Source organism: Barbus barbus (assembly GCF_936440315.1).
Source record: "Barbus barbus genome assembly, chromosome: 21".
In the NCBI taxonomy this organism is placed as follows: Eukaryota; Metazoa; Chordata; class Actinopteri; order Cypriniformes; family Cyprinidae; genus Barbus; species Barbus barbus.
In genome coordinates, this window is record NC_136749.1 from 12,453,668 (window position 1) to 12,467,491 (window position 13,824).

Consider the following 13,824-nt stretch of genomic DNA (forward strand, 5'->3'; position numbering starts at 1 on the left):
ATACTGACAAAATAACTCAAATGTAATATTACCAGATCAAACAGGAAAATTGGGCAAAAGGGGCATGTTACGCTTGCTTGTTGTCTTTACATGTTTACCTTTCACATACAGTACTTATCATAAAAATATGTCAGATCCAGTGCACTAACTCTCCCAACGCGATCTAGAAAAATCTGTGGCAATCAGAAAACACAACCTTCCCTATTTGAACGCATTTAGTACTTTCAGTACACAACTCTATGAACTCTTACCTGAAAGCTCCAACAAGCATACATAGGATGCGAGAACATCTAAACATCCAAACTGTCAATCAAAATGCTGGCCTGTAAAGCATTTAGTAATGTCTATTCATTGCTGTAACTGCCAGTCACATGTCTGTGAACAATCTTCATTTAGGGGCTTTTGTCAGGAAATATTGATATATGCAATTCACTGTGATTTATTTTCTTATATGCTTACATATCATAAAATAAATCAGTTAAATATTATAAATTAAAAAAAAAATATTTACAAATTAACAAATATTCATTATTTAAATCAGCTGACAAAAGGAAAAATTTTTTTTTCCAATTTATCACAACATGTGTGCCCCAGATTTGTCCTTTCAGCAACTTCCTTACTACACTGAAATTGATTTTGGTTATTCTATCTTCATTATCTATCCGTGCACTGCCTCAGCAGCAAATGGAAATGCATGAGACCACATCCAGAAGTTCATTGTCTACCTGCCACTGTAAATGACCACAGCTGTGTCTGCTAAATCTAAAAATCACTATCGCAAACTACTGGGTGTAATGAACACAGTTGTGCATGCATTCTGCAGATTTCCTTTATGATCGTGGACTAACCTGAAAGGAAGCTAGTGTTTCCCCCTTCAGAGCCCTGTTTGCGCAGACAGAAAGGGCTGTCGTGGTTCTCCGGTATGCTGCGACAACGCTCGTTCAAAAGCTCCATCAGCCGCCGCCGTCTCCGGAAATTCATCCTGAATTGGTAAAGCAGTCCGCCATCCACAAAATGGTGCTTATTAGAAACTAGGGGGAAAATTAGAAATGCACAAAGAGAGGAGGTCATATGTCAGTTTACTGGGATTAAAGACGTGACCTGTCAAGCCACAATGGTCTAAAATCTAGAAGTGAAAGACAAAAAATACAAAACTCAACAAAATATTATTATTTTTGATTTTACATCCACCAAGGCTTTTTTTAATAATTTATTATTAATTTCATTAATTGGGTAAAAGTGGCAAAATAGTAGAAAAAGCAGTTGTTTTTTTCTAGAAGCAGGAAATCCAGTTTAACCAAGTCTAAGTATGTGAGATTGAGTGTGTTTATGTAAGAGGCACACATGCCGTCTTAGAATCCCATCTCATAATCCTATGCAGGAGTAACAGAGAAATACTAACTCCCTAATTGCATAATATCCCATGAGTATTTATTTTTTTGTATTTAGTTCCTGACAGCTTTAACTTTCCATTTTTATTACCATGTTTAGCACTGTGTTATTATTTTGCCATGTCAATATCTCAAAGTCATACTGCAGGAAAAATTCAATAAGACATTCTGCCTTTCACCAATATAAAATACGGAGTACCTATGCTATCAATACTTAATAAAATATTGAGATTTCTAAAAAAAACTGAAAAAAGGATTTAAAGGGATAGTTCCCCAAAATGACAATTTTATCATCATTTACTCACCCTCATGTTGCGCCAAACCTGTATGAGTTTCGTTCTTATGTTAAACATACAAGAAGATATTTTGAAGAATGCTGGTAATCAAACAGCTGATAATCCCCATTGACTTCCATAGTATTTCTTTCCCTACTATGGAAGTCAATGGGGACCAACAACTGTTTGGTTTTTCAAAATTCTTCAAAATATTTTCTTTTGTGTTCAGCATAAGAAACTTATACAGGTTTGGAATGACATGAGGGTGAGTAAATGATGACACATTTTTCATTTTTGGGTGAACTATTCCTTTGAAACAAGGAAAATCAATCAGATATGTTATGGGCAGTGAGTGAAGCATAGTGGATGCATATGATTTGTGGTGCAGAGGAATGCAGATAAATGTGTGTGGGAGAGAGCTGAGCTAAATGAGCTAAACACTAACTCATTGTCTGGCTATCACTACACGGCCAGTCTAGCAGAACAAGTGTTTTGCCTGTATGCAAAAAGCCTGGTCCATTTTCCTGCTTACTCATGTAACATGGCCACAGTTTGCTATTTTATGGCACATACAGAGATATAAAAGATATAAAAGTACAGAAAAATATCAAATAAAAAATGACATTACATATAAATTGACAAATAAATATCAAAAGACAAAATAATTAATTACATACGCTATAAGAGTTTAGGATTAGTTTTTCAAAGATTTTAAATGATTTTTTAAGTCTATGCTCATCAAGGCTGCATTTCTTTGATTAAAAATACAGTAAAAACAGTAATATTGTGAAATATTATTACAACTAAAAATAAAAATTTTCTATTTTAATATGTTATAAAATATAAGGCAGTGGCCTTATAGATAGTGATTGTGACTACTGACAATTAAATGCTATTTACACTAAATGAAAATAGCAGTTTCTTAGTGATAGATGCCATATACTCTAAGTGCAAATAGCTATTAATTCTATTTACACTTTGTTAAAATAACAGGATTTTCTGCTATTTATACTACTTATTGCAAATAGTGGCAATTAACTGCATCTCCATATTGTAGTACATTATAAAACAGTATGCAATAAGTATTTAGTGTATATATCATTTTAATTAAAATTATTAAATGGATGCCACATTATTGGGACAATAAATCCCTCCCTACACCTACCTTAACCCTACCCCATACTTTATTTTCAACTTTTCAATTATTTACTTAATTTTTATTAAAAATAAATGCCTTTCTGGAGTGATAGGAGATTTGAAAAGGGGGGGTGGGAGTTCGGCAAAAGGTGGATTCGAACTCGGGTCGACTGCACCAAAAGGACCACAGCACGCACTTTACCACCTACACCACTGGAGCATTGTTTGATAAATGTCTTTTGTAGTGTTGACTAGCCCAATCACACGTTGGTGTGATTTGGTGTGATTGGTGTCATTTTTATTAATGTTGGAAACAGATGTGCCACTTAATGTTTTTACCTGCGAGCCTGCGATAATTTTTTAAAAAGACTCTTAGATGAATAAAAAGTTTTTAAAAATTACAGCATTTATTCATAGAAATCTTTTAATGTAAATCTTTTAAAGGGGTGGTTGACTGTTTTTTTTTCTAGGCTTGATTGTGTTTATGGGGTGCTTTAACATTAATTTTTTCACATAATTTACCTTTATTCTACACCGCTCTGTCCCTTCTCTGATAAACGCCCCGATTATTTCCTGGTTTTATGAAGCACCTCCCTCAGAAATAAGCGATGGGCTCAGATTGGTTAGCTGGCCCCAGTGTGTTGTGATTGGCTAAACCGCCTCTAGTGTGAGTCTAAACGTCCCGCCCCTCAGTTCAATGGCATGTGCTCCGGTTGTATTGTAAACAATGGCGTCGTCTATATTGCTTATCAATTTGAGCCCGATTGAGGATATTAGTGAAGAAGATCTCGCAGAACCTGTGCAGCCACGGCTCTTAATGGTATGTTTTTTGTATGTTGTTGGTTTATACTTTTAGATACGCTGTTGTTTGTAAGTGCTACTGCTTCTGTTAGCTTTTTATATACGGTTTTATCCTGATTAAAGCTTTAATACAGCACAGCAACCGCACATTGCTATGTGAAAATAAGTGAGAGATAAATGAGAGAGAGAGAGAGATGCAGAGCAGAGCGTGTGCGAGGAATAGTATTAAGAACCGCTGCTTTAGAACATTGATTTTGAAACTTGTGAATCCATTTAAATCGTTAGCAGACAGAATCGTGATTTTCATATATGAATAGATTTTTACGAGCACCCCTAGTTTTTTCTTCCTCTTCTCTAAATCAGCACAACATGGTCTTGCCCTCTTCGTTGCGTGTTCCCGGGGGCGGGGTTTATCTGGGTTTGTGATGTAACGGACCTAGGAAGTGACTCGATGTAGTCCCTACGAGCCGTTTTTGTAGGCATTAAACTGCTAGAATTTTAAAAGATGATATCTCCATTTGCATTGAACTTTCAGTGCCACAACTTTGCAGATATTGTTTATGCTCAAACAGCAACATTACACACTACATGCAATTTTTCATGCATATTTATCGTACAACTGTGCAGTGCAATTTTCACTGGCTGTGAAACACTGACAACAGATTTACACACGCTTCTCGACACAGTGCAGTGCAATTCACAAGCCAGCTCAACACATCCAGGCAGTTACGCAACATCATGTCAGGGGGCCTCTCTCCGCTGACAGCTAGAGGCTGAGGGGCCAGAAGAGGCAAAATATCAAGAAAGGCTGAAAGCCTGATTTTCTTTCCTCCTTTCATCTCTACCGTATCCTTTGCCCTACCGCCCTGGGCAAAGAAAAAAAAAATTCCATTTTTTTTTCACTGATTTGTTGGTTTACAACAGCAGATTTCCCAGGATGCCCAGTCATGATCTGCTTTGTGTTGACTGTATCTAAATGTGTCAGCTAAATTCAAGTCAGGGCACAAACCTTTGCTCAGTTATGGTGTGGTTTTTGTAATGTCTGCACGCCTATGGATATAATACAGAGAGAGACACTGATTCAGTTATGATGTAATGAAACATGAATATAGAACTACTGAATCTTAGCAAGCGTGCGTTTATTTAAGCTGAGAAATAAGCATGTTTTTGAGGAGTTTAGGAATAAGGACTGATTCCTAATTTGGCAGGTTTTGGTAAGTGCTTTTCACGCTTAAACTAAGGATATAACTTAATGAACAGTGGCTTATTTACAAAAAATTATTTTTAATAAAAAATTTCATTTTTAATAATAAGTGATGTTATAAAGCCATTTGGACCACGTTCTTCCATGACTTGATCTTTTATTTTGGTGTGTCAATCTATTAAATTACTCACAGTGCCTATAAAAAGTCTTCATAAGCCGTTTTTTTTGTGTTGCAGCCTTATGTTAAACTGCTTTGAATTACTTTTTGCCCCATTAATCTACACTCCATACACCATAATGACAAAGCAAAAACAGAATTGTCACAACTTCATTAAAAAAAAACTGAAATAAGTACAATGCATAAGTCTTCATACCCTTAACTCAGTACTTAGCTGAAGCACCTTTACAGACTCAAGTCTGTTTGGGTATGATATGACAGGCTTTACACATCAGAATTTGCCAATTATCTGCCATTCTTCTCCTCGCCTCTTCACCTCTCAAGCTCTGTCAGGTTGGATGGGGCAGATGCACATTTTCAGGTTTCTCCAGAAACATTTGATTGCATTCAAGCCCAGGCTGTGGCTGGGCCACTCAAGGACATTCACAGAGTTGTCTATAAGCCACTCTTGCTGTGTGCTTAAGGTCATTGTCCTGTTGGAAGGTGAAACTTCTGCCCAGTCTGAGGTTCTGAATGCTCTGGACCGGGTTTTCATTAAGGCTATCTCAATATTTTGGTCCATTGAGCTTTTGTGTCAATGTGTCCCTCAGTCCCTGCAGCTGACAAACAGCCCCACAGCATGAGGCTGCTACCAGCATACTTTACATTTGGGATGGTACTCTGCAGGTGATGAGCAGAGCTGGTTTCCTTCAAACATGATGTTTGGAATTGAGGTTCATCAAACCAGAGAATCTCGAGTGTTTTCATGTGTCTTCACTGAGGAGAGGATTGAGTCTGGCCCCACCACCATTAAGCCTAGATCAGCGGAGTGTTGCAGTGATGTTTGTCCTTATGTAGGTTTAGTGACCATAAGTTTCTTGGTCACCACTCTAACCAAAGCACTTCTTCATCAATTGTTCAGTTTTGCCTGGAGGCCAGCTCTAGGAAGAGTCCTGGTTGTTCCAAACTTCTTCCATTAAGGGTAACGGAGACTACATGCTTCTTTGAAACTTTTTTTCTGAACTCTTCCCCAGATGTGTGGTATGATGCAATAACGTCTCTGAGCTATACAGGCAGTTTGTTTGACCTCAGGGCTTGGTTTTGCTCTGATATGCATTTTCAGCTGTTAGACCTTTTATTAAGACGTGTGTGCCTTTCCAAATCATACCCATTTAATTGAATTTGCCACAGGTTAACTTCACTCAAAGTACAGTAACATCTACAAGCAATGTGAATGCTCCAGAGCTCAATTTTAACTGTCCCAGATAAGGGTATGATTACTTATGCAATGGAATCATTTGTTTTTTATTTGTAATAAATTTGCAAAGATGTTAAAAACCTGCTTTTTTGCTTTGCCATTATGGTTTATAGGGTGTAGATTGATGTGTGGAAAAAAGTCATTTAAAGCAGTTTAACATAAGGCAGCAACATTACAAACTGTGAAAAAATTATAGGCACTGTAGTATATGAAACCATGATCCGCAATCGCAAAAAAAGGCTTCTTTTTACATTTTATTGTACATTTATTATACATTTATCACCAATAGGGAAAAATCCCTTCCCTATTCCCTATACTTTCCCTAAATTATTCCCTATTGGTGATACACGTATAATAAAATGTAAAAATAAGACTGTTTTTGTGAGTGCGGATCAAGGTTTCATATACTATGTATTAAATAAATACAATTAAAAATGGTGCATTTATTTATTGTAGCACACCTGAAAATATGTATCAGTTGCCAAAAAAGGAAATTTTATTGATACACGTATAATAAAATGTAAAATAAGTGGTGATACACGTATAATAAAATGTAAAAATAAGACTGTTTTTGTGAGTGCGGATCAAGGTTTCATATACTATGTATTAAATAAATACAATTAAAAATGGTGCATTTATTTCTTGTAGCACACCTGAAAATATGTATCAGTTGCCAAAAAAGGAAATAAAAAAAGGAATAAATAAAAAGGGTATAATGCTATTATACATTATATGCATTATGTATACATTTAAAACATTTAATTACTTGAAAAAAATCCTTTGCATCTAGTAGGCATAACTATTTAGATGTAAGGTAAGTTTTTTTTGAAGGCTTAATTTAATTGTGTTGAAAGTCTCATTTTAATTTAATGCAACATTTGTGTTTTTTCTGTGCAGTGGGAGGTATAGAGGAGGCGGCCTGTGATGCCTTTGGCAGATTTCTCAAAGTCAGCAGAAATCAGACAGAAAAGGTCCTGTCAAACAAAGACACTGTATCAGACTCAACAGGGCTCTGATTGTGCTGCTGTGCATGTGACTGTCGGGTGTGTGAACTAAGGTTATTTCCGTAAACGAAAACTACAAAGAAGATGAAAACGATTGATGAAAGAAAAACTGAAATAAAATAAAAATGTCAAAATAATTGAAAAACTTAAACGAAACGAAACTAACAACGGTTACTGAAAAACTAACTGAAATAAAATAATAATTATCAAAAAGAAATAATCGTTTTCGTAATCTCTCACCCCTTTGCGGAAAAATATGAGCTGTATGGCGGTTTAGGGAAATACCTGTAAATGGCGCACATGGGGTTATCTGACGGAGAGACGCAAAGCAGTTTTAAGCAGAGTTCTTCGCGGTTCCTGTTTGGTAAACGTGCACCAGCAGTACTTACAGAACACCCCACCCGTTATCCGAATAGCAGCACCAATTTAATACTGTACCAGATCAGAACCGTTTGACATAGGGGTGTGCGATATGACGATATGATTTTTGATCGTGGATGATAAAAATGTCTCCACAATCTGCTTTTGAAGAAATATCGTAGTATCGTGCTACAGCACACATTCTATCAGCTGCAGTTCTGGCGCCGCAGTCTCTGTGTACTGTACAGCAGTCACGTAGCTACAGATGGGCCTGGGTGGGCCACCCAATGACAAGTTTAGTTGGTATAATTTTCCAAATGGATTTAATTTATTAAACGATACTAATAAACTTTTTATTTCACTGTAATTTTATATATTTATTAAAAAATATTAAACGCTTGCTTTCCTGGTCAATTACAGGTCGTTTCTTAGTTTTCCCTCTTCCTATACATTTACATTTATTCATTTAGCTGACGCTTTTATCCAAAGCGACTTACAATTGCTATATATGTCAGAGGTCGCACGCCTCTGGAGCAACTAGGGGTTAAGTGTCTTGCTCAGGGACACATTGGTGTCCCACAGTGGATTCTCTCACACCAAAGGCATGTGTCTTATCCACTGCGCCATCACCACCTATAGGTGCATCACGTTTGTCAAAATGATGATGATTCGTCCGTTTCTGTTAGTCCCACCCACAATGTTATTGTAACGGTTAGCTGATCCAAACAGGCAGGAAGACGAGGGTTTCAAAAAAAAGAGGAGTTTAATAACATAAATGAGATCAATCGAACTGAATACAGCATTAACCTAAATTACGTTAAGACACGACAATGGTAACAACAGATCTGAAGGCTTATAAAGAAGCCAAACTAATGAGCAAACGAGATGATAAACACAAAACAGGTGAAAGGACTAAACAATGATTAACTAATGACTGGAAACAAGAACAGGAAATACCAAAGGGCAAAACATAGGGGAGGGGGGCGGGCGCCCTGGAGGCTGGAGCAGAGCCAGGACAGGGAGGAGACACGGGAAGCCTCCAGGGCGGATCAGGGGATTCCGGAAGCCATAGCGGCACTGGAGACTCGGGAGACCATGGCGGATCTGAGAGCCTGGAAGGCCATGGCGGATCTGGGAGCTTGGACAGCCATGGCGGATCCGGGGAATCGGGGAGCCATGGCCTTATTTTTTCGGGCGGCCAAGGCGGATCAAGGTGTTCCGTGGCCTTGGCTCTAGCCCCGGACACACAGGCAGAGGGTATATGCCCCCCCCCAAAATCTTCTTGGGGAAGTTCCCCTCTGGGGAGCGGACACTTGAGGGCGCTCTAGAGGAGCGGGCACTAGGGGGCGCTCTGGAAGCGCAAACTCTTGGGGGCGAATAAACAGGAGTTTAATAACATAAATGAGATCAATCGAACTGAATACAGCATTAACCTAAATTACATTAAACCACTACAAAGGTAACAACAAAACTGAAGGCTTACAAAGAAACCAAACTAATGAGCAAACGAGATGATAAACACAAAACAGGTGAAAGGACTAAACGATGATTAACTAATGACTGGAAACTGGAAACATAAACTTTGTGCTGGATCCTCGTCGCCAAAACAAACTGCATAATTAACATCTGCGCACATTTCTGCAGTCCTCGATGTGCGTGAACTGACAGAGACACTATTATATCACTTATATCCGTAATAGAGATTTATGAAATCATCTGCGAAGCCCCGTTGTTTCACACTGACTGAGGTAATGCTTTTTAATAAACTTCCTTTAGTTAACGTTAGTTAATGCATTAAATAACATTAGCAATACATTTGTTATGTGTTTATTCATCTTTGTTAACCAGCTCTTGAATTTTAATAATATCCTAAATTTTGAAATGAACATACAACAAATTACTAATGTTAATGCATGCTTTAGAAGTACTGTGTAATGAACCTTGGTGTATTTTTTTGTTGGCAATTTGACATGCAGTTTTCATATGCTACACTTATATATATATATATCATTATATATATAAGGCTTGGCCCACCCAGTTTTATGTAGGCCCACCCACTTTAACATTTCTGGCTACGCTAGTGCTGTACAGCGCGACATGCATTCACATCAGTGTTAACTCAGCGGTGGAGTAACTCTCACGGGACACTGCACTTATTGGCAATCACAAAATTACATTATTTGCGTGTGTTTTAAAGCCTTGCCTTTCATTCGCACACACTAAAACGCCAGTCTAACAGCTCCTGATTACTCAACTAAGTTATCTTTTGCGCTAATACTGTCAAAATACACAAGGTTTACATATGTCTAAAATGAAAGTAAACAGTTGATAGAAAAATGGATACGTGCCTGTATATTAGATGCGTGCAGGTCTTATAGGGACAGAACTAAACATGCTGCCGACTGTCATTAACCCCTTAACTGTCACCCCCCATTTTTGAACATATACATGAATGCTCTGGAATAAGGTTGGACTCTTTTTAAAGAAGACAATCAGCAGATTACTACAAAAGTGGAATTGTTTTAAAATAATTTTATAATATGAAAGTAACAAAAAGTTATAGAAGTTTAAATTTACCATTAAAAAATACACAATATTATAATCAATATTGCGTCATACCACAAACAGCCACCGGGTGCCATCCAAACTTCATTGAATCTTTTTGATGCATTTTTCTGTCACAAATGTCTAAATTTCTCTGTCAATAATACTCCGATCACAAAAAGACCACCAAATATGGAATCCTGAGAGTCAGACCTTTCCGACTATATGTATTTTGTCAAGATTATAAAAGGTTTTGACTCTAAAAGACCGTAATTGTGTAATATGACACTTGACACCGCCCACCAAAAGATTTTAAAGTACAATTTCCATGGTAACGCAATGTTCGATTTCAAAATGGTTTACACAGGATGAATTTTGAGGTCTTCAGCGTTCAAATGATATATAATTTTTGATGATTACTAAAATATTTAATAGGGAAAAAAGACAACGAAAAAAAGAGCGCCAAGCGCCCCACAGGGATAGTTCACCCAAAAATTTAATTTCTGTCATTATTTGCTCACTCACGTTGTACCAAACCTGTATTCATTTCTTTCTAGTGCTGAACACAAAAAAATATATTTTGAAGAATGCGGGTAACCAAACAGTTGCTGGTCCACATTGACTTTGATAGTAGGAAAAAAAAATACTATGTAAGTCACTGTGGACCAGCAACTGTTTAGGTTTTCCCCATTTCAGTTTCCAGTTATTGCCATTGTTACACGTATTGTGTCATCTGTCATTAAAGACTCTTATTTTGGATAATCTCGCCTGATCTTATCTTCCTCCTTGGAGTTCCGTAACAGAGGTAGCCAATATTTGTTTGTGTGTGTGTGTATACGGCGGTGTATTATGCATGTGAATCCTTTTGTGTAGATGTGTTCTAGTATGTCACGCTGTGTTTGGCTGTTGCCCGGTCAGAGGTATGTCCATCTGTTGCTGACTATCAAAGAGTCATGACGCCACCAATCACCCCTTGTGATATTTAATAACACAAATGACATAATACTGCACATTTACTTTAATGCATGTATATTTTAAAGGATGATGCATGTCATGATGAGCAAATTAGACTACAAGTCAATGATCAAATAAACAGTATTAAAGGGATAGTTTACCAAAAGTGAAAATTCTGTCATTTACTCCCTCCCATGTCGTTCTAAACCAGTATTCCTTTTTTTCTTCTGATGAACACAGAAGATATTTTGAAGAATGTGGATATCCAAACAGTTGTTGGTCATGGGGAGTAGAAACTGTTTGGTTATCAACACTATTAATAATCTGTCATACATGATAACAGAATTTTAATTTTTGAGTGGACTATCTATTTAAGTTCATGCAGAAAACTTTTACTATGGAAATTATGGAAAAATGCCATCCAGGACAATGTCAATCTATGACTTTGGTTCAGTTGGTCCATACGTTTAAAGTTATGTTTAATTTAAATGACCAAATGAAAGTTTGATGTCTTGTAGTGTAACTATCAAGTAAAAAGCAATAACATATTTCCATTACACCTTTATTACACGATGAGTGCATCTTAATCTTTATTTAAAGAAAAGGTCAAATGCATTGTTTTATGTATGTCATGATGGTTTTTGGGAAGTCACACTACATGACATTTTTCAACCTAAAATCTAATCTTGCCTTAAAATAAAAATGTTAAATTATCAGATTGTTAAAGAATTATATTGACCTACACACACACAAAAGAAAATATATTTTAATAAACATTACCAAATAACATTAAATAGTTGTATATAACCATTTATATGTTAATAATAAAAAATAAATATATATATATAATGCTTATTCGCTTATTTTCTTGTTGCATGCCAGAAAAAAAGCCAAAGTGAAAGACAAAAAGAAAAAAAGATGATACAAAAATTTATCATGTAACTGATTTTTTTTTTTTTTTAACAGGGGTCAGACCACATGGCTTTTTCCACATTGTTTTTCAAAGAATAAGGTGCATGCTGCAGGAATCTATTCTACCATGTGCTTTGCTCACCATGCTGAATGATGCCATGCTCCAGCAGTCTGCGCCCTAAATGCTCGGCCTCCTCTCTGGTGGGCATTTCACCTTCCTGCAGGAGCCAGTCTATAAACTCTGAGGCCACCAGTGTCCGCTCATATGTCACTCCCTCCTCTTCACGTGTCTGCAGCAGGGTGTTTTCAGTGTTCATCAACCTGTGGAGAGAGACGGCGTACTTATTAACATGTCAAACTCATTGCGTATATCATTAAGAGATCATTCACCACAAAACAGCACGATTCCTGAAGAGATTTTCACATTTTATCAAAACAAGGTCAAAGTTCATAGTGCTTCTGAATTTCAACAACAAAAGAAGAGCAACAGAACTTTCAAGAAATGCAACATTCTCCACCATTCAAAAGCAGGTGCTGACGGGTCGAAACCAAACGCTTTCACAAAGACACACTGTTTAGCTGTCAGCACACAACCATAGCTAAATAAAGATTGCCTTGAGAGATACATGTCTTTAGAGAAAACGTGAAGAAAAGTGAGGAAAATAAAACTTTCGCTGGCTCTTCCACCTTTTCAGAATTGATCATTTATAATAGAAGCATATGCATAGTAGATATTAGAATTGCAGGCCATGGGTCAATATCTTCAAGATAAAGAGTGTGATACAGCTGAAACAGCTTGAGCAAACATCCCAATGGGCCAACATGCTGTGCCAGCAATATGAGCCTCCGTATTAAATGTTTGCCATGTACATACAGAGTCTATTCTTGTGCCTTTCAAGGCAAACTGCGATTTCAAACTGCTTGCAGTTGAGTAACCACATATTAATGACTGACTTTTGCAAGAAAAGAAATGTGACATTGACCTAGTTTCAAGCCCCTTACCGTTTTTGATCATCATTCTTTTATATCTAGCTTTTCTGTTAGCAGGTCATCATTTTAACCATACCCTGAATGCTCCACTAACACTGAAACCCACAGATCTGGTTGCATCGTACACTTGTGATGCAACGCTACTCTCTCTAAATATCGCTTAGTGCTGCAGTCATGTCAAGTCATGAGAAACAATGTCAGAGCTCAAAAATAAGGGTGGCCTGATGGCCCGGTCCCAGGGTAAGAGAGTTTTGGGCTAGATGATGGAACTGTCATTTGCCTCATTAGGCAATATAATGTTATGAACATTGTTGCTATTGCAAATTCTGTTGAACACAGCTGATGTACACTATCATTCGAAAGTTTGGGGGCTGTAAGATTTTTGGTTGCACTTTATATTAAGTGACCTTAACTACTATTTACTTACAGTACATCAAAAAATACGTACAATGTACTTGTGTTCATGTATTGCAAAACACTTTTTCTGCTATTGAGGTGGGATACGGGAAAGGTTAGAGACAGGTTTGGTGGTATGGGTAGGTTTAAGGGTGGGTTAAGGTGTAAGGGATGGATTAACAGTATAATTATAGGGAAAGAGAAGTGGTGTGTGGCCAAGTATGGTGACCCATACTCGGAATTTGTGCTCTGCATTTAACCCATCCAAGTGTACACACAGTAGTGAACACACACCCGGAGCAGTGGGCAGCCAATGCTGCAGCGCCCGGGGAGCAGTTGGGGGTTCGTGCCTTGCTCAAGGGTCTCACCTCAGTCGTGGTATTGAGGGTGGAGAGAGTGCTGGTTATTCCACTCCCCCCCACCTACAATCCCTGCCGGACC

General features: G+C 37.4%; 1 protein-coding gene across 2 annotated transcripts in view; it reads right to left on the reverse strand.

The window, feature by feature from the left end:
* The window catches only part of LOC306887524 (DEP domain-containing mTOR-interacting protein-like), a 43,357-nt gene that overhangs the window by 13,559 nt on the left and 15,974 nt on the right, over positions 1-13,824 (reverse strand). For both annotated transcript variants that reach the window (XM_079445310.1, XM_079445311.1), the window contains 2 exons: positions 12,140-12,318; positions 849-1,031 (listed from right to left, as the gene is read on the reverse strand). In XM_079445310.1, the coding sequence (XP_079301436.1) occupies positions 849-1,031; positions 12,140-12,318 (362 nt within the window). The remainder of the gene's footprint in view (positions 1-848; positions 1,032-12,139; positions 12,319-13,824) is intronic.